Source organism: Paecilomyces variotii, assembly GCF_004022145.1.
Source record: "Paecilomyces variotii strain CBS 101075 chromosome Unknown C8Q69scaffold_18, whole genome shotgun sequence".
In the NCBI taxonomy this organism is placed as follows: domain Eukaryota; kingdom Fungi; phylum Ascomycota; class Eurotiomycetes; order Eurotiales; family Thermoascaceae; genus Paecilomyces; species Paecilomyces variotii.
In genome coordinates this window covers 164130-183708 of record NW_021167157.1, presented here as the reverse complement: position 1 = coordinate 183708, position 19579 = coordinate 164130, and the positions used below count along the sequence as shown (strand labels likewise).

Here is a 19579-nt window from a genome sequence, read left to right as displayed (position 1 = left end):
GGCCCTTGACTATGACCACAGCATCAGACAACATCCGACCAGTGTGGCTGCGATACAGGCATTCCGCTAAGACGTCCAATACAGGCCAGTTCGGGTCATCTAGCTTTCCTGATCTCTCCGATGAATGCATCTGGATCTCTTTTGGTTTTCTTCAAGCACTTCCGCGGAGACTTGAAACTTGACAGCAGATATCGCGCGGCGCCTTCAAGTTCTCCACGGGTTCCACCGGACGGCGTGCGATAAGCAGCGCATTCTCGCGAATCAAATGCGAGGAATTGAGAACACAAAAAGATGTACACAGGCAGGCAACAATGCTCTGTACTCGACAGCAGCGTAATAATGGATGGGTCAATGGTCTTTGTGTGAGGATGCTAATGGAAACACATATGGACTACGCTACATTGTTTCTCTAACTACCTCCTGCAGTATCGCAATTAGAAGGATACTCCCGTTCAAAGGACCAGTGAGATCTTGAACTTGTACGACATTGCTATGCTATACACGTGCCAAGATATCAGAGTCCTGGAATGATGCAGCACAGGCATTCTACCGGAGAACGTCTCCGCGCAGTCCGCGTTTGATTTCGCTTTACGTTCCAGTTTTATGTTTTCCTCCCGAAAGAGTGTTTACCTAGTGGATCTCGACCAATTTGTCTTGCCACCACCAGGGGCCACTTCTTTTGATTCTCTAACGGTGGATCGTAGAGCCAGAGATTCCCTAGTTCGCCCGCGGAGATCGCACTTAACGATCGATCAGACCGGTTTCGCTTCGGCCTTTGCATCATGGCCGCTGGGCACGTACCATAGCAACTGGCCAGAAGAATCTACCCCAGAAGGCCGATGCTGCGGCCCGAGTGTTCAACTTTCAGGTCAATATTAGTTCCTTTGAATCCAGACCATCTTTGAACGGTTCGACAAATATATCTCCTGCTCCAACGGAAAGAATGACAACCATCGCGTAAATCAATCATGGCAACTATCACACAGGTGCAAACGGAGGAGAGCGTTGTTAGGACGAAGCTCTATCCTCTAGAGGCTGTCGATGTGGACAGAGAAGAGAAATTGCAACCAAATCTACCCGATATTCCTCTTCCACCGCCGTCTAAAAATCTGACAGAAGTTCTGAGCGTCGACAAAGACACTCCCGATAGCCATGTCCCGCGAGACCCACGACTGATTCGGTTGACGGGAGTCCATCCCTTCAACGTGGAACCGCCGTTGACAGATTTATTCAATGAGGGCAAGCAGGCAGCGTGTTGTAGATAACACATATAAACATCTCTTACTGACTGCCTATTAGGTTTCCTGACCTCGCCGGAACTCTTCTATGTTCGCAATCATGGAGCTGTCCCACAGGTTCGGGATGAGGACATTCCAACATGGGAAGTTAGTATTGAGGGGTGAGCAATATACTTAATGCTTCTTTCTCTTTAGATCATTCCACTAACAGGATGCGCAGATTGGTCGAAAACCCGATTACCTTGAGCTTCAAACAGATATTACAGGATTTTGAGCAAATCACTGCACCGGTCACCTTCGTATGTGCCGGTAACAGGCGCAAGGAACAGAACATTGTGCGAAAAACAAAGGGTTTCTCATGGGGCCCTGCTGGCCTCTCCACCGCCTTATGGACGGGCCCAATGATGGCGGACATCATTCGAAAGGCAAAGCCGCTCCGAAAAGCAAGATTCGTTTGTATGGAAGGGGCAGACAAGCTGGTGAGTTATGGTTGAGCCGATTAGGTATCTTCAACAGTATTGACTGGTCTGCAGCCTAATGGATACTACGGCACATCAGTGAAGCTGAACTGGGTCTTGGACCCGAATAGAGGAATCATGCTCGCCCACAAGATGAACGGGCAGTCGCTATCCCCTGATCATGGCCGCCCCCTGAGGGCTGTTGTCCCTGGTCAGATTGGCGGACGGAGTGTCAAGTGGCTGACGAAGCTAATACTGACTGACGCTCCAAGTGATAACTGGTATCACATCAACGATAACAGAGTACTTCCGTAAGTGATATATTGCCGGGGAAGTTCTTCTGGAAGGCTAATAATTGATCAGTACTATGATTTCACCTGAACTGTCAGCACAAGAGAAGAAGTGGTGGCTTGACGATCGCTATGCTATCTACGACCTCAATGTTAACTCCGCTGCCGTGTATCCTCAGCACAACGAAGTCCTGCATCTTGCTTCTGCTGGTCCTACATACACCGCCCGTGGCTATGCATATGGTGGTGGTGGACGGCGAATCAATCGGGTGGAAATATCGCTGGACAAAGGAAGATGTAGGTGATGTTCATGTTTTTTTTTTATACTTCTGCTTCGCTAACGTACGTAAAGCATGGCGGCTGGCGGATATAGAATACCCGGAAGACAAATATCGCGATTACGACGCATATCTCTTCGGTGGTAGGGTGGATATGGCCTGGCGGGAGACTTGCTTCTGTTGGTGCTTCTGGTCTCTTGCCATACCGACGTCCGATCTTGAGAATAGTGATGCTATTCTCCTTCGAGCGATGGATGAATCGCTCCAGGTCCAGCCTCGCGATATGTATTGGTCCGTACTCGGTATGATGAACAATCCGTGGTTCCGAGTTGCTATCTTAAAGGAGGAAGGTGCTTTGAAATTTGAGCATCCGACTCACCCAACTCTGAGCATTCCTGGATGGATGGAACGGGTTAAGAAAGAAGGTGGCGATCTAACCAACGGCAATTGGGGCGAGAGGCTCGACGGAGAACCACCGAAAGCACCGGAGCCCGTGCAAGAGATCAATATGAAGAAAGAAGGCGTTAATAGAATCATCAGTCTCGAAGAACTTCAGAAACACACTACTGCTGAAGCGCCTTGGTTCGTTGTGAACGGGGAAGTCTATGACGGTAACAAGTTCCTCGAGGGTCATCCAGGTGGTGCTCAGAGTATTATCTCTGCCGCTGCAACGGATGCATCTGAGGAGTTCCTTGCTATCCGTAAGCTACTTTCAGATCTGTTAGTAGAAACTGTGATACTAATGTCTCTCCACAGACAGCGAAACCGCCAAGGCGATGATGCCCGATTACCATATCGGAACACTCGACAAGGTCTCTCAGGAGAAACTGAAGAACGGTTCAGAGCCGGAAGAATCAACCGAGCCGCGTAATGTGTTTTTGCAATCCCGCTTTTGGACTAAGGCACCACTGGTCGAGAAGAAAGTGGTTTCTTGGGACACTAGAATCTTCATATTCAAGCTGGAGCATGAGAAGCAGAACTTGGGTCTGCCTGTCGGTCAGCATCTCATGATGAAGGTCAAACATCCTTCCACGGATGAATCCATCATTAGATCTTACACGCCCGTCTCAGAGGTGAACCAACAAGGTTTTCTGGAGGTGCTGGTAAAGGTATACTTTGAGACGGCTACAACCCCGGGCGGCAAGATGACCATGGCCCTCGAAAAGCTCCCTCTTGGCACAATGGTCGAATTCAAGGGTCCAACTGGCAAATTCGAGTACCGTGGCAATGGCAACGTTATCTTCAAGGGCAAAGAACACCACGTTCGCTCATTCCGCATGATCACCGGCGGCAGTGGTATTACACCCCCGTTCCAGGTGCTTCGCGCCGTCATGCAGGATAAGCAGGACCCAACCACCTGCGTCCTGCTAGACGGCAACCGGCTCGAAGAGGATATCCTCTGCCGGACAGAACTCGACACTTACGCTGCGGAGAACCCGGACCGATGCACTATAATCCACACCCTGAGCAAAGCGCCCGATAGCTGGACGGGCCGTAGAGGGCGTATTTCAGCAGAGCTTCTAAAAGAGTATGCATCTCCAGTCGATGAATGCATGGTGCTCGTCTGCGGTCCTCCCGCGATGGAGAAAGCAGCTCGTGAGGCGCTTTTGGCTATGGGATGGGATGAATCCCTTATGGTGTTCTTCTAGTAGATATCTAGCGGGTGGGTTTTTGGTGTCGGTTGTTCTTCAGCACGGGATATCACACAGACGATCGGAATTTCGTCATGGGTTAAGGCGTTATAATCTTGGTCAGGCTATAGATAAACGGTCCATAAACGAAGTCTCGGAACTTTATAAACTTATAGAAATACAATTGGATGGAAACATATACTGGCATATTCTATCCGTCACTAAGATTATGCTCGGTATGAAGCTACAGTTAGAAGAGCAACATAACGTGTCCAGTAATTGCATGAGTTCAAGACAAGCTAGCTTTTTATCTATTCGTTGACTCGCAATGATCTTTCTGATCAATAAGATACAATAATAGTGTGAATATATACACAAGTGAAAAGGCGGAATGTGCCCTCTCAGACGACTATTATCTCCACGCATCAGTAGTACTGCTTCATATCCAACTTCAGAAGTAATTGCTCAAAGACACTCGTCGCGTCATTACCATTTCCACTACTACCACTTGCGAACATCATCCCCGAGCTGCCTAGTCCTCCCGACCTAGAAGAGACCTTCCTAGCATCCAAACCGCGCAAGTAGCTCACGAAGGAATGAATTTGCTTCCGCAGGGTGACATGTAGCTGAAACACAGCCTTCTCACTCTGATGTCTGACTCCGTTCTCGCCATCGAGTCTGGACAGTGGCGCGAACGCAAGGATCGTTCCGCAGATATCGTCTAGGAGCTGACCTGCCTGCGCGTGGCGTTTGGTTCGGAAGAGAGCGAAAAGGATCTGATCGAGCGTGTCTTCGTGATAGTCGCGGAGATGAGGGAGGGAGTGGGCGGTTTCGATGGTGCCGTCGATATCGCCGCGGTCGAGACAGCGTTCGATTTTCGAGAGGGTGGCTTCGAAGCGGTGCCAGGGGATGCCGACGGCGATGTGGAAGGTGTAGTCGCTGATGGAGAGGATGAAGTGTTGGGCGTCGACGCGGAATTTTTGGAAGAGGTTGTGCGTGTCGCCGGATAGGGAGGTGCGGGCTGTCGAGTCGCGGATGAGGCCACGGACGACGGAGATCATGCGTAGTAGGCGGAGGAGGTATTTGAAGAGTTGGTCGTATTTGCGTAGGCTGCGGGGGGTAATGATCGGTTCGAGAATGGGAGGTGGCTTGTATTGCAGACGGAGAAAATCAAGGGCTTCGACGGCGTTTGGGTCTTTGCATTTGGACAGCTCGTTGCCGGATAGGTCGCGGATAGCGAAGCTGAGGCCTCCGGGGAGTTCGTTTTCGGTACCTCGAGGCATGGTACCTGGTGTTGTGGTTGCAGTTGAGGAATTATCACTGGCAGCATAACATTCCGTGAGTAAGCCCATGAGGACGAGACGCAGTTCTGAACTTGCTGGCGGCCAGGTATCGCGGCTTCCTAGACGCAAACCGGTGTGAACGCCGCTGCGCATCACGCCAGATCTGCGCTCGCCACTATTCATCTCTGGATCGAATAGAGAATTGGAAAGACGAGATCCGAAGATACCATCACCTAGAAGCTGGAACCGCCACTGTAGATGAAGATGGAATCTGATTTTCTGCTCTTTAAAGAGGAGGTGGAGACAGGAGAAATCAATGAGCCGCGCCTGGGCTGATATGATGGGTGCAAGTGACAGATGGAAGGCTGACATGAGTGGTGGTCCGAATGGGCTGTCACTAGTCATGGCCTCCTCGATATTCAGACCATCGCTACCAGCAAGGATCGTATATAGCTTGTCCGATTCTAGAGACGAAGAGTCTGCCAGCAGACCAGTGACATGTTTCTCATCGTCGACATCGATGATTTCAAAGGTGTGCTTGATTGGATCATCGATCATCTCAATTTCATTCGTATCTCCATCTTCATTGCCATGTGGAAACGAAGACTTGATCTGCGCGGAATCACCTCTGATATATCTCAGGATCTCTGTGCGCAGCCGATACTCATAATCACTAGCCTTCCCCTGGATTCTTTCAATGTCCTGGAATGAGATCGCACAATGGAGAGCGGGCGGAGAGGTAGCTTGCAATATGTCACACCTGCCAATTGGATGCCTGGGATGCGACTGTTTGAGAAGGCGAAGACTCCGTCCGCTTTCAAAGATAAGGCGTGCTTGCTGCTCTGGTATAAAAGAAGGCATCATCTCAGGATGATAAAGGTAATCGACGATCTTTGGCTCGGTCTTTCGTCCAGTAGGATCCTCAAAATATTCTGCTTCGATAAACCCGTTCTTTGTAAGCTCAGGCAGTGCATTTTCTTCGCCCCGTAGCCCGAGCCACGTTTCTACCAGTCTAAGCCATGGCTGGGTGACACGGAAGGTAAGCTCGTGTAGTAAGTCTGCCATCCAGACAAAGCGCTGAGAGAAGTGATCACATCTGGCCAGCACAGTAGAGACCACTTCACCTTCAGTCTTAACTTTCTCGACGGCGTCTATGATATTGACCAAAGTGCCGACCAGGTCGCCGCATCGCTGGAACAATGTTTGAATCTGAAGCAACGACCTCTGTTGGTCGTAACGCTCGGAGAGTTGTTTTTCGAGACTGTACACAATGACCGTCGTCGCAGCTGCCAGCGTCGACAGAGCAGTCGGCTGGTCAGACACAGCGGGATTCGTGCGTACGAATGCTCTGATCCTCTGCAAATCGGTCCCACACTGGGAGATGTCCTTGATCACTCCATCAACTGCAGGAAGACTGACGCCAGAGATTCGCACGTCTCTGAGTTCCTTCTCAAAGGTCCGTTTCTGCTCATTATATCGGAATAAGACGGAGTTCCAACCCAGCCCGAGGCGGAAAAGCGATTGGAAGAAAATAGCCGACTGCACAAGACGACCTGAGTCCTCCAGCCCAGTCAGAGACGCTTGATAAGATAACGCGGCATCAAACCCATGGGCTCCTGATTCACTTAGGTATGCAGAAACAGGTTCCTCGAAGGCTGGCTGGGAAAACCCGTCCCATGATTTCAGCTGAGACTGCGCGACGTCTTCCGCCGTAAGACCATCCAGAGACCATATGTTGTCAGGCTCCTCCTCTTTGCAGGAACCTTTCTCTTCAGTTTCCTGGATTGAAGGAATACTAGGCTCTTCAGTGGACAACTTGCGCTGAACGATGGACTCGAGGGCATAAGGGTTGGTCCCAAAAACGTCAAGCTGAAAGACCGTGGTTGGGTCCTTTTCGATCAGACCCAATGGGTTCTGGAAGACATCACGCGCAAGATCTATTGGCGGATTCTTTCCATCAGCACTGTGATCAGCCGTGACAGGGCAGACTTACCAGGCAGGTCGTCGTCCCATCGCGGATGTTCCAACGGCTGCAACGGCTGGAAAGTAAATGCAGAGGACCTCCATAGGTCGCGGTCTGTGAAAGGATCTACATTATCCTCTGGTAGATTCATTGTGATGGCCCACAATGGTAGGAAGTGAGGCCATTGCAGACTTGAACATGGATCTTATCAGCAACTGCAAACACGCGCTTTTGCCCGCGTCGAGGAAAGTCACATGGCAGATAAAGCGCTAGTACCTTCTTGGAATAGGCGTCCCGCGACATGTGCACAGACCACATCTTAATTGGGAACAACTTTCCTCCGTTTCCTCCGCCGGAACTCGTCACGAGCGCGGAACGCGGAGCTTACAGCTTGACCAGCGGATTGTAGTCCCCACGCTTTCTACGACTGCGATCTTGAGAGTCATTTTCGATCCCAAGTTTATAGGCAACAATGCCTCCCAAGAAGAAGCCAAAGATCTCTTCGCGCGGCCCCTCGACGCCGTCACAAGGCGACAGTGCGCCGCCCTCCGCAGACACCCCCAGCAACACAGGCGCCAAGCGGCCAGATGCAGATTACGATCTTGTCAGCGACCCATGGACAGATGAACAGGAGACTTCATTATTAAAGGGCGTCATCCGATGGAAACCTGTTGGTCTGTGGGACCCGTCATTACCTCTGTGTAGTCGGTCGCGCTAACCGGTGCCGCTCATGATGAATAGGCATGCACAAACATTTCAGAATGATCGCAATCGCAGAATACATGAGAAGCCAAGGATACGCCTCGCCCGATGAGCCACATACGCGGATACCTGGGATATGGAAGAAACTAGGAACGCTTTATAACCTCCCCGCGCTGGACGAACGGGTGAGCACATACACCAACAACCTTGGTGGAGCTGGGAGGTGGTTGACCAATTTGATTATTGCAGGAAGACGCGCTTATCACAGAGGGATCCGACGATGCAGACCCTTCTAAGGAACTTTACTGTCCGTTCGAACTCCCCGAGGACGAGTACGGTGACTTGATGTTCGAACGGCGGTTGGCCGTAGAGGCGTCCTTATCCCCGACGACGTCTGGTCCCCCCGAATCGAGACGAGGAAGCACGGTAGCAGACACAGACGGTCAGTTCGAGAGCCTTCGCCTCTCGTCAAAGCTCTAAGCTAACGTTGTGATCTCCACCACAGAACCTCGATCATCGCCAGCGCCGTCTCGAGGACGACGAACAAATCGCAACACACGTACTGCCACCCGCGGTACGCGCTCGACCAGACTCCAGGTTGAAGTGGAAGCGCTCAAAAAGTCACCCAGTGATAGAGCCAGTCCCGCAGAAGAAGACGAGGAGATGGAAGATGCCGAGGAGGATGAGGAAGGCACTGATGGAGCCAAGGAGGACAGCGAAGGCAGCGAAGAACCCGAAGCAGAGGCAGGCGGCTCGGAAAAGACACGGAGCACGAGAACCCAAAGCTCACGCACGAAGCAGAAGGAGAAGAAAAGCACTGGAACTAGTGGGGGGACGACGACAAGACGGACCGGGCGACGTCGTTGATACTATGACTTCCCATGACAAGGGTGTCATTTCTTCACTTTTCTTTCTCTCATATTAACATTTTTTTTTTTCGTGTACGATTATGATCTACCATTGATACCTTGAAAGACCGGGCGGCATAATGCGAGACGAGACCTGAAGTTATTTCCAGCGTCTGTATGAATAGCTGAAGTGCTTGTTTCCAATATTTTAGCCTCACTTATAACTTTATCGCTTCGCGATTGAAAATATAAAGTAGACCATCGCCGTGCGCTAACTAATGACTGCATCGATCACAGATACAACCGGGTCGAATTGACCTCTGATCGGTTATATTAATACTCAGGACGACTGCTATTTACGTATCATGCAAGTAGAGAGATAGATATTTGTTGGTCCTCCCGCTCAAGTTTCGTTTACAACGTACTCTAGAGGACGGTCCCAGAAGTAGGAGCTTTGATCCTATATCTGCATTCAGATTGGTCGGTTCTCGATTCTAAATGATCGCTACGTTTTTTATTTGCAGATCTGGCAACTCTAATGACAAATAAACTGTGAGAAAGCTAGCACTGGCTAATCGTTACATACCTCTCAGACACGATCAAACCTTGACTCTACAACCAAGATGGAGACATACGCGAAAAGCCGATGGGATTGAGACAAGATTAGAGAAGCGCCTCTGGGAGACAAAAGAAATTTCGGTAGAATTCTTAGATCGGTAGAAATGGCATCTAACTAGCTACATTGGTAGATAGATTAGGTGTGACGGCTATGGAACGATTCATGAAAGGTGCATGGTACAGAATCTGCAAGGGCAGTCCCTTACAGGTGCTTAATGATAGCATCAGCGTACTCGTGAGTCTTGGCCTTGCCACCAAGGTCACCGGTGAGAGTCTAGAAGTAAAAAAGAAACTGTTAGTAACCGCCAAAGGCTCAGCCAGAAAGCGTAGAAGACGACATACCTTTCCCTCAGCCAGGGTCTGGAAGATGGCCTTCTGGATGCGGCCAGCGTGCTCGGTCAGACCCATGTGCTGGAGCATCATGATACTGGAGAGCAGCAGAGCAGTGGGGTTGGCGAGACCCTTGCCAGCAATGTCAGGAGCGGAACCGTGGACAGCCTCGAAGATGGAGCACTCGTCACCAATGTTACCGGAGGGAGTGAGACCCAGACCACCGATCAGACCGGCGCCCATGTCGGACAGAATGTCACCGTACAGGTTGGGCATGACCAGGACCTTGTCGTTGTAGGGGGTGGGGTCGGTAACGATCTTCAGGCAGGCGTTGTCCAGGAGCTCAGCATCGAACTCGACGTCGGGGAACTCCTTGGCGATTTCCCGGGCAGTGTTCAGGAAGAGACCGTCGGACATCTTCATGATGGTGGCCTTGTGCACAACACGGACCTTCTTCTTGTTGATCGCGCGGGCATACTGGAAAGCAAAGCGGAGGACACGCTCGGAAGCCTCGCGGGTGATAAGCTTGATACTCTGAACAACACCATCGACAACGACGTGCTCAATGCCGGAGTATTCACCCTCGGTGTTCTCACGGATCAGGACAGTGTCGACGTTGTCGTAGGGGGTCTTGTAGCCAGCGATCGATCGGCAGGGACGGACGTTGGCGAAGAGGTTGAAGGTACGGCGCAGGGTCAGGTTCAGAGAAACGTGACCCTTTCCAACGGGAGTCTGTAGTCTCATCTGAGCAAGCGCGCAATAAACAGACAAGGGAGAAGGGATCGTACAGCCAGAGGTCCCTTCAGCGCAACAAAGTTCTTCTGCACACTGCGGATAGCATCGTCGGGAATGGCGGTCTTGCCATCCTTGAGAATGGGGGTCACATCAACGGGTTCCCATTTGATAGGGGCCTATTGTCGTCTCAGCTTCTGATTCTTCTCCATCGGGGGTTCCTTTTCTTTTGTTTTCGAGTTTACATTTGCTGCCGAAAAAATGTCCTTGACGGACTGCGAAATCTCGGGACCGATACCATCACCCTCAATCAGAGTTACCGTGTATTTTCCCTATACAGATCCAAGTCCAATGTTAGCTCCCGTATCTTTCCTGGGCTCCATCCAGATTTGCGCCGTGAGTTCGAAAATGGCGTTATGCTCCGGAGTAAAGGAAAAAGTGCGCGCGGGGATGTGACGTACGTCAGAACCCTTCTGTCCCTTGAACTTAGCAACAGCCTCGTCGGCGGCAGCAGCATAGCCTCGAATCTAAACACATGCAGCTTGTCAGTCTCAATCCATTGGCGGTTGTGTTGTCCGATATGCAGCGAAAGACGGACCTGGGAAAATGGCGACGGGCAGCTGGGAGCGACGCGAACTCTGCGCAGGCATTGGCGCGACGGCGCAACGAAAGCACGAGCAGAGATCATTGTGAGTAGCCTCCGGAGGGACAGCAAGCGCTTCAACGGGGCAGGAGAAGGATTAGATGAAGATGGATGGGAGGGGAGGGGAGAGCAGAGGCAAGCTTGAGCGAAAGAGCATCTGAAGTTTGGCGTGGGCCGAAAGAGCGCGAGCTAACTAACTTAAGTATTCACTACGGCACCAGCGCCGCCCGATCCGACTGCTCGATTCCGTACTTTCTTCCGCCGTTCGGCACTTTTGCTTGTTCGGCCCCTAAATGAAACAGGCTGGACATTCGCTCCGGTCGGATATTCTACAGTCTAGAGTCTGTGGTACTACTCTAGCTGTGAACTAATTAATTAATTATATTACTATACTTGGACTGTCCTCTAGAACGAGTCCTTACTTCATCCGGTAACTATCTCAGAGCTCCAGCTGTCTCTTCCCCGCTCGATCTCCCGTCTCGATCTCTGGTGGATGGAGACACGCTGCCACAGAGCCCTTAACCGTACGCCTGCTCTGCACGTCACGTTGAATCATTCTTCAATATGGCAGACGTCGAAGTGGTAAACCACTACAACCTGCCCTCAGCCTACCCCGAGGAGTGGCCAGCTGAGCTCGACCAGAGCGACGAATCCGAAGATGAAGCCCTTTCCAAGAAACAGAAACGCCATTCGCGATATTCTGCTCTGGAGCGCCCCGCCAGTGACAGAAGGAGTCTCTTCGTGGGCTCAAAGCAAGATGGGGACGGCGATACCCTGGTGCACAAAGACGAGCGGGACCCGTTAGGCACTGGGGAGAGCGTGGTGTCCATCCTGAAGCAACGAGGGTTGCCCGTTGACGAGGATGCCAAGTTGCGAAATCGCTTCCTCCTCTCATCGACCAGCTTCTCACCAGCGCTGTTCCTCTCCCAGGCACATTCTACGGCCTCGACCAAGTCCCTTCTGGAAGGGTTGGACTTCCTGTCCCGCTCAATCGATCAGAAGTCGGCGTCGTTGAAGGTCCTCGTCGAGGCCAATTTTGAACGATTCGTCCGAGCAAAGGCGACCATCGACAGTGTCTATAAAGAAATGAGGAACCAGGGTGCGGAGCATGATGGCCCAGAGGCTCGTCGGAGATCTGGTCATTTCAGAAACTATTCGACAAGCAGAGCACCGAGTCCGGCAGCACTAGTCACATCGGCCACGGGTTCCAACAAGAATGCACTCACCAAGGAAAGCGAGTACGGAGTGAGAGGTATCCGGGCTCCCCTGGTCGAAGCTTCAGTGAAGGCGGAAGAGGTCTGGGGACCAGCGCTGGGTGGCCGGGAACGTGAACAGGGTCTAAAATCGGTGGTCACGACGATGGAAAGACACCGCGCGGTCTACGAGATCGGAGCAAATCTCTCCAGGTCGATCAAGCTGAGGGACTACGAGTCTATCTTCGAAGAGTATACGCGGGCCAGGACACTTGCAAAAGAAGCCAAGAATATCGCAGATCGAGCGATCAGGACCAAGACACCCCTGACCGACGAAGAGACACATACGATCCTGATTACCGGACGCATGTGGGCGGATGTCGAACAACAAGCCCAGTCATTCAAACGCGATCTGTGGCGGCGCTTGAGCACCATCCAGACGCCGTCATCGACCGTTGCACCCACCGGTCCCGTCGAGGAACACATGGAATTGATCGGGGCTCTTTTGGAGTTGGGAGTCGATGACAATCCTGTGTGGGTGTGGCTTCTTAGTCGATATGACTTCCTGAAGACGAAGATCGCATCCTTCTGCGAACGCTCCAAGGTCGAAATTGAGATTCTTAGGCGCAGAGTGGCCGCTGAAGAGAAGCCCACGCCCCAGGAAGTGACCTCATATCTCCGCCTCTCTCCCCGCGAGGGTACAACTGATCTAGCGGACAGATTGGACTCGGATGAAGTGATTGAACTGTGGGAATGTATCCACACCTACCTCACCAAGCTTCTGTCGCTGCAGGGTGGTCTTCTCGGCGACGTCGTCGACTTCTGGGAGACGGCGCAGTCGTTCATTGATGGTACAAAGCAGAAATTCCTGCCAGCTGGGTTCGAAGGAGAGAGCCGGAAACACCATCGTCTCAGTCCCAAGAGCATCCAAGATCTGCAGGATGGCGTGGTCGAGCTCGTGAACTGGATCCGTGAGAGTGTCCTTTCATTGTTTGTTGACCCTCCGACAGAGGATGTCTCCATGCTATTCTCTCCTCTACCTCCACTCAGCCCAAGCAGCCCGCTAAGCAGAGGCATCACTCCCACCGAGTCTCGCTTCAAGCTTGACCCGAAAAACCTACCGCCACCGTCGCCTAAAAAGGGAGAGCCCTGGGAGGACTTCGCATTCTGGCCGCCACATTCGAACTCTCTGAGCTCGGTCCACTATCTAAGCAAGTTTCTGATCTTGCTTGGCACGGCTGCCAGCGAAATGAGCGCTCTGGGGCCAATATCCAGGGGAAGCAGTACCTACGATCAGCTCAAGCTGCTGGTCAGTGCTGCTCGCGAAAGATGCGCAAAGGCAGCCTGTGCCGCCTGGAACAAGGATGCCGAAAGTATCAAGCTGCTCGAGGACTGGACGCGCGACCCTGAGCGTAGGGAGCTTACCAGGATGCCTGGCCTGTTTGTGTCGTTCGAGAATGCCATCCTCGCGGGGATGCAGAAGATTCTCTACATTTCGGACGCCATGACCAAGTCCGGGGCTGTGGACGTGGTCACTCCGCCCCCGGCGAAATTGTTGCAGATGGTGCGGACGCAATTTGTGACCAGCGTATACAAAGCTCTTAGCGGTCTGGTCGAGAACGCGGAGCGCCCTGTGAAGTCGGGGGAGGACGATGAGTGGGTTGTCGTTGGCCCAGCGGCAACCGTTGGAGCCGATGTCACCTCTTCGATCATCGCAGTCGACGCTGTTGATTACAGGAACAGGGTAAGAGCTTGTCATTACCCGCAGCATGAGCGAGATGGTTACTAACGTTGAATTTAGAATGTCCGTATGCTGCTTACGCTTTCCAATCTGAAAGCCCTGCAAGCAGATTTCGTCCCACAGCTGATTACGAACTTCGAGACTTCGTTTTCTGTCCAATTGACCGAGGAAGCGAAGACGATCCGTGATGTGGTCAGCCAGATTGACACCAGGCTCTTCCAGTCATACACAAAACCAACCATCGCGACCCTGGAGAAGACCATCATGGACGGCATTACGGCCCCGGATTGGGTGCCAGCGAACAATCGCCCTGACCAGGTCCGGCCCTATGTCTACACGACCCTGCTTACACTCGTTCTCGTCCACACTGAGATCTCGACGACTATTCCGAGCAGCGCCCAGGCCAGCCGATCCTCCACGCCATCCTTGCTCTCCACTGTGCTCACTCACCTGCTGACCCAGGTGTCTGCGTCCCTTCTGGCTGCATTCAGCTCGCGGACCAAGTATACGTTGGCGGCATTGATGCAGGCCACGCTTGATACTGAATTCATTGCACAGACGATGTCGCAGTATGCGACGGATGAAGCATCGTCAATCCAGAGTCAAATATACCTGGAGCTCGACCGGCGGACATCCAACGAGGCTCGGGCCCAGCTGCAGGCGGAACTCGGAGAGATGAGGGTCGTGCTGAAGCGGCTGAGAGAGCGGACGAAAGGAGAGTTTGCTTGTTTCAAGAAGCCCCGGAGCGGTGGCGCCAAAGCCACTTGATTGTTGCCCCGGTTATCCGCTATCTTATCCTTTGATTTCCCCTGTCTTTTGCTAGCAGTGATTCTGCACAAAGTCAAGCAAGGTCTCGGGATTCGGGGGATGGGGCAATGACCATGGCCCCATTTGCTTCGCAGTGGAATAGCCTATATGACGATACCCATTTTTGTCTTGGATAGCCAATGCGTTCAGGCTTTGCGGCGCATTCGAGGGAAATGATATAGCCTTCTGCTTCGAAGCTGGGTTATAACGAAATGAACGTATACTGTAGTACCAATAATTCCAATTTCAATTCCATTGAACAATGAACAAGACATCTAGCTGGGTATCATCATGAACTTTTGTTTCTCGCCGTTTCAAATCATGTCTGAGCCTGACCCATCACGCGCTGCACCTTACTCAACAAGACCTTACTCTCCCGTCCCAGTCTCCTCTTCCCGAACTGATCTGGCTTCTTGGCCCTGGCCATGGCTTCCCGTTCCTTCAGCCTGGCCTCCCTCTCTTTCCTCCTCGCTTCAGCCTCCTGCCTCCGCTTCTCTGCGATCTCCATCTCCTTGGCGAAGGCAGACGGCTTAGGACGACGTTTCCGCCGTCCATTCTCGTCGCGACTGTTCTTGGTCCTGGTCGAATTGTCCTTCCTCGGCCGACGCTCTGGTTCGGGAGACGGAGCATTCAGCATCGCCAGACGATCCGGATGGAGTTCCAACGATGCGGACTGTGGCTGCGCGCTGCCATCTTTGTCGTGTTCCTCGTCTTTGTCCGTAAAGACGGGCTTGATATCCGCAAGTTCCTGCTCTTTGATCTTGGCGTAGGCTTTTTTGACTTTTGCTTTTTGGATCAGGTCATTTTTGATCTTCTGGGCTATCAGCGAGGTTGTGTCGTCAGCAATCATCCAGCATCATGAATGGGGAGCAATAAGCCACAGTTCAAACGGAGTCCCAACGTACTTTTCCTTCGATATGTCCCATCTGGTAGATTAGCTGGACCGACTGAGAAGCCCTTCTTCTTCTTGGCGGGCGGCTGCTCCGTATTTCCAGGCCCGGACTTCACGTTTCCATCATCGCGCGTTCGTTTTGGGGCCATGGTTGATGATTGCTTGCAGCCCGCGTGATCTGCAGAATGGTTTAGGAAGAAATAATGCAGAAGATGCAGCGCGAACTGATAACCATCTCCTAGCAAATAATACCTTGAGGCGGAAATGCAAAAAAAGAAGCCAGTTAGCGTCGGGAGCGGATCCCGCCAGTCCCAAAGAGGAAATGGACTATTGATCGCCATCACGTGATGGGCTTATCGATTGGCGCGGTAATATTACCGTATCGGCGGTACGGTACCGGGCAGGTACTGTCACGCAGCGAAGAGGGAAGATGGGAAGATGCATCGCAGTTTTATTTATTTAATGATTTATTCATTCATCATCTTCATAACTGGTTCATTTGACTCATAGTCATTATAACTAGTTACTCTGTATGATAGACGTGTCCAGGAATCAGCCACGATGAACTGGAGCGATACTCCTATCGAGTGGGGAGTCTGGAAAACGAATGACGTGCAAATAATCCACCTTCTCCTCGTGACTAACAGCGCATCTCGCCTTGTCTTTGTCTCATCTCCGGCTCTGACTCCCTCGTCCATGACTACTCCCTCGTTGCGCTTCCTCCGGCAGATCCTGTCGCGCCCTTTTCTCCTTCACCTTCATTGCTGCCGCCAAATGACCAGGGATTCCTCGTCCGGTCTCCGTCAACCGTACCGGTACGATCCATAGATAGTCCCGACCTCCCCGACGGTCCCCAGAAGCACCGTATATCGGAACTTTCCCTATTCCCCTCCGCCACTTCTACGACAGTGCCACTGCACACCTATTTGCTTTTTCTCTCTGGTGTCTCCGTTCTCACTGGTTGAATGAGGTGGCCACTGTTCGGAATAGCCTGAGAGAAATAAAACCAAAAAATACAGGCGCTGGGTCGGATGCTATGCGTTTTCGATGATATATCGCTGAAATCATCATGCCGATGTTTCAGGACCCGGACCATGAGCGATTTTATGGCTCATGGTCTGCGGAACATAATCAGAACTATAGTCAAAATCGAGGATATACAGTCATGACGGATAACAGAAGAACGGATAGGAAGGACGGTGATATGATGGAGATCTTTCAGGCGGATGAGCATCTGGACTATCACCAGCACCACCAGCCTGAAGGGTTGCGGTTGCAGACGGGAGATAGAGAGAGCATTATTAGTGAGATTAAGAGGAGGCAGGTTCCTGCTTGGAAGGGTCAGAGTGTGAGTAATCCTTCTTGAGTGCGTTTTCTTCTTTTTTAAATTCTTTATTTCTGGAATGGGTACGGGCGGGGATCTTTCATTCCCTTAGATTCTATATACATTTTCTCTTATAGAAGCCTCGGATTTTATTCTGAGATCCTGGTTTGCTGACTGTCCTCACAGCTAGGAGATTATCCTGCTACCCAGAATCAATCCTCCCAGTCGTTTGTCCATGTCTTGCAACCGGAAGAAGATGTTCCATCAAACAACGGCAAAGATGCGCCAGTGTCCGGTGAAAAGGAAGTCTTAGCAACCCCCGCTGAAGTCGAACGGCCCAGGTCGGCCTTGCATTCGGGGGACTTCAGAGAAGGCGCTGCGCAATTGAAAATCCAAAGAGACTCGCTCTCTTCTTTCTTGGGCCGCCAGGATCATCCGCAATCACTCCGCCTTGCCTCTTCTCCTACGACTCCCTGGTATACACCGTCTGTTTTCTCGCGGAAAGAGAATGAGATCAACGGCAATCATCGGCAGTCTCTTGCGTCTGTTTCTCGCGCGCGGGCACCTTCGACCGGATCTCTTTCGTCCAGCTATGTCCTCAAAGCTCCAACCAGCCCGCTGGTTCACCAGGCCAACAATACAGATCTGGACTTCTCGCCGAAGGTCGATCTGATGGACTTGTCCGATAATGCAGACAGGGCCAACCGCCGTCGCACTCTTCCTCCTCCTAAGACGACCCAGCAGCTTGCATTGTCGCCTTCCGATCGACCTGGGGCTATTAATATCAGCAGGTCGCACACGACCGTTCGGAGGGAGGCAACATTCCCATATCAGGCGCACCAGCCACGGAAGTCTTTGACTTCATCCTACAGTTTGCAACTAGCGTCGCCCCCGCGGTCATATATGCCGCGGCCCCGGGGGCCCTCGTTTACCTCCGATCTTTCTCCTATTCACTATGCCCCGATGGTCGGTTCATATGAAGAATCTATCCTCCGTGGCAGGATGTCAACCACGCCCTCTAAACCACTTGATTTCACCGCTCAGATCGGTGTGCTTGGCAAGGGCAAATGTAAAGCCAATCTTAAATGCCCACCACATGTGACAGTAGCCTTCCCCGCGGTCTTCTATAGCTACCCAAATTCGGGGAACGGCCGCTCCATCTCCGACGACAGCCCAAGCCCATATGTCGGTCTCATCGATCTCGAACACTCTCTGCCCAAAGACGATTCCAGCAGCAGTAAGTCTCGCAGAGCTCACACAAGTCCGTCACGGACAATCCCTAGCCGCAACCTGGGCGATGAGGGTAATCCGCAAATGCCGTACGATGATCAGTTGGAGCGTCGAAAACGTGAGAAGAAATCCCGGAGAGCTCAGTCGCCCAAAGCACCACCTGGAGGTTGTTACCGCATCCCGCAGCAAGGCCAGCTGCAGATTGTTATTAAGAACCCCAACAAGACTGCAGTCAAGCTTTTCCTAGTTCCATATGATCTCAGTGACATGGAGCCAGGAACAAAGACATTCATCAGACAGCGAAGCTATTCGGCTGGCCCCATCATCGACATGCCCCTGACGGCCCGGAAGAATTACGGTACAGACCGTCCGGAGGCGTCACTGAATCCTACCGAGGATCCGAAAGATAAACCGGTCCTCAGATACCTTATACACTTGAATATATGCTGTCCTTCTAAGGGGCGGTATTACTTATATTCTACTATACGGGTCGTTTTCGCCAACCGTGTCCCGGACGGCAAGGAGAAGCTACGAAATGAGACGCAGTATCCGGAGCCGCGCTACAGTGCTTATAAGCCTGCGAGGGACACCACCCTTGGCACCAGTGTTGCCAAATCGGCTATGGACAGATCGTTCCGCAGACGGAGTGCAGGCATAGGTTTCTCGGAAGGTCTGGTCTCTTTCGACGGCGCTCCTGGGCCGACTCCGTATGCACATCGCTTCTCTCCTGCCTCCCCGAATGTCGCGGCTATTCCGTTTTCGTTATCCTCAGTTCCAAGAGAGGAGCATCGATCTCTTCCCAATGTTGAGCAGTATAGGGAGGATGGCAAGGAATGGTTCCGCTCACCTTCGCATCTGAGAATACACACCAAAGCCACCTCATCGTCGTCGAGCGGCCTCTTTGGCACCGGCACTACCCCCAGTTCGCAAGACACGGGTTACCCCGAGCACATGGCCGGCTTCTACAATAAGCTCAGCAAGGGCGACGCAGGTTATGGTGGCTATCCTTTCAGTTCCGGCTCGAGCGTCTCTGAGGCGGGAGAGAGTTTACTAGCCAAGAGACTTCGAGACCTCGAAGTCAAGAAACAAGAAGAACGGGACTCTGAATAGGTCTCATTAGCAGCGAAAACTACCGTATGCCATTTATATACGCGTCTTCTGTCTTTCGTTTGATGAACATATATATTCCTCGGCGTTTTAAGGTACACGGAGGCATCACTGCAGCACAACAACATGCACATAGCAGCATTCTTCAAGATGCGGGGCTATCGTCAGCGTCAGCGTCGTTGTCATCGACTCTCATATGTGACGGAATGATTTCTTTATTTCACCCGAAAACACTACTATACCCCCCCAACTAGTCATCTTTTAATATCTC

The 19579-nt window shown here is 51.9% G+C and overlaps 7 protein-coding genes across 7 annotated transcripts; 4 read left to right on the top strand and 3 right to left on the bottom strand.

The window, feature by feature from the left end:
- Nucleotides 1-968: 968 nt before the first annotated feature.
- Nucleotides 969-3913, top strand: niaD (nitrate reductase [NADPH]; the record flags this gene model as incomplete). Its single annotated transcript, XM_028629281.1, has 7 exons — nucleotides 969-1257; nucleotides 1300-1399; nucleotides 1459-1717; nucleotides 1772-2007; nucleotides 2060-2283; nucleotides 2339-2965; nucleotides 3021-3913. The coding sequence occupies 7 exons, from the start codon at nucleotides 969-971 to the stop codon at nucleotides 3911-3913; spliced, it is 2628 nt and encodes an 875-aa protein (XP_028481292.1).
- Nucleotides 3914-4194: 281 nt separating this feature from the next.
- On the bottom strand, nucleotides 4195-7329 carry C8Q69DRAFT_531298 (putative gamma-tubulin complex component GCP6). Its single transcript, XM_028633750.1, has 2 exons — nucleotides 7172-7329; nucleotides 4195-7115 (listed from the first exon to the last, which is right to left on the bottom strand). The coding sequence occupies exons 1-2, from the start codon at nucleotides 7290-7292 to the stop codon at nucleotides 4321-4323; spliced, it is 2916 nt and encodes a 971-aa protein (XP_028481291.1). The 5' UTR covers nucleotides 7293-7329; the 3' UTR covers nucleotides 4195-4320.
- A 190-nt stretch (nucleotides 7330-7519) lies between these two features.
- C8Q69DRAFT_481938 (CT20 family protein) lies at nucleotides 7520-8950 on the top strand. Its single transcript, XM_028631631.1, has 4 exons — nucleotides 7520-7815; nucleotides 7883-8028; nucleotides 8093-8285; nucleotides 8349-8950. The coding sequence occupies exons 1-4, from the start codon at nucleotides 7614-7616 to the stop codon at nucleotides 8708-8710; spliced, it is 903 nt and encodes a 300-aa protein (XP_028481290.1). The 5' UTR covers nucleotides 7520-7613; the 3' UTR covers nucleotides 8711-8950.
- A 561-nt stretch (nucleotides 8951-9511) lies between these two features.
- On the bottom strand, nucleotides 9512-11059 carry C8Q69DRAFT_409231 (isocitrate dehydrogenase subunit 2 mitochondrial precursor; the record flags this gene model as incomplete). Its single annotated transcript, XM_028628241.1, has 6 exons — nucleotides 9512-9583; nucleotides 9652-10371; nucleotides 10428-10550; nucleotides 10617-10703; nucleotides 10833-10898; nucleotides 10970-11059. The coding sequence occupies 6 exons, from the start codon at nucleotides 11057-11059 to the stop codon at nucleotides 9512-9514; spliced, it is 1158 nt and encodes a 385-aa protein (XP_028481289.1).
- A 148-nt stretch (nucleotides 11060-11207) lies between these two features.
- On the top strand, nucleotides 11208-14895 carry C8Q69DRAFT_123555 (exocyst complex component Sec5-domain-containing protein). Its single transcript, XM_028625242.1, has 2 exons — nucleotides 11208-13951; nucleotides 14009-14895. The coding sequence occupies exons 1-2, from the start codon at nucleotides 11579-11581 to the stop codon at nucleotides 14714-14716; spliced, it is 3081 nt and encodes a 1026-aa protein (XP_028481288.1). The 5' UTR covers nucleotides 11208-11578; the 3' UTR covers nucleotides 14717-14895.
- Nucleotides 14896-16039, bottom strand: C8Q69DRAFT_123541 (hypothetical protein). Its single transcript, XM_028625241.1, has 3 exons — nucleotides 15900-16039; nucleotides 15661-15825; nucleotides 14896-15574 (listed from the first exon to the last, which is right to left on the bottom strand). The coding sequence occupies exons 2-3, from the start codon at nucleotides 15794-15796 to the stop codon at nucleotides 15075-15077; spliced, it is 636 nt and encodes a 211-aa protein (XP_028481287.1). The 5' UTR covers nucleotides 15797-15825; nucleotides 15900-16039; the 3' UTR covers nucleotides 14896-15074.
- A 677-nt stretch (nucleotides 16040-16716) lies between these two features.
- Nucleotides 16717-19311, top strand: C8Q69DRAFT_409135 (hypothetical protein; the record flags this gene model as incomplete). The annotated part of the gene is made up of 3 exons (XM_028628233.1): nucleotides 16717-16951; nucleotides 17165-19013; nucleotides 19095-19311. 3 exons carry the CDS (start codon nucleotides 16717-16719, stop codon nucleotides 19309-19311), a joined length of 2301 nt encoding a protein of 766 aa, XP_028481286.1.
- Nucleotides 19312-19579: the final 268 nt, after the last annotated feature.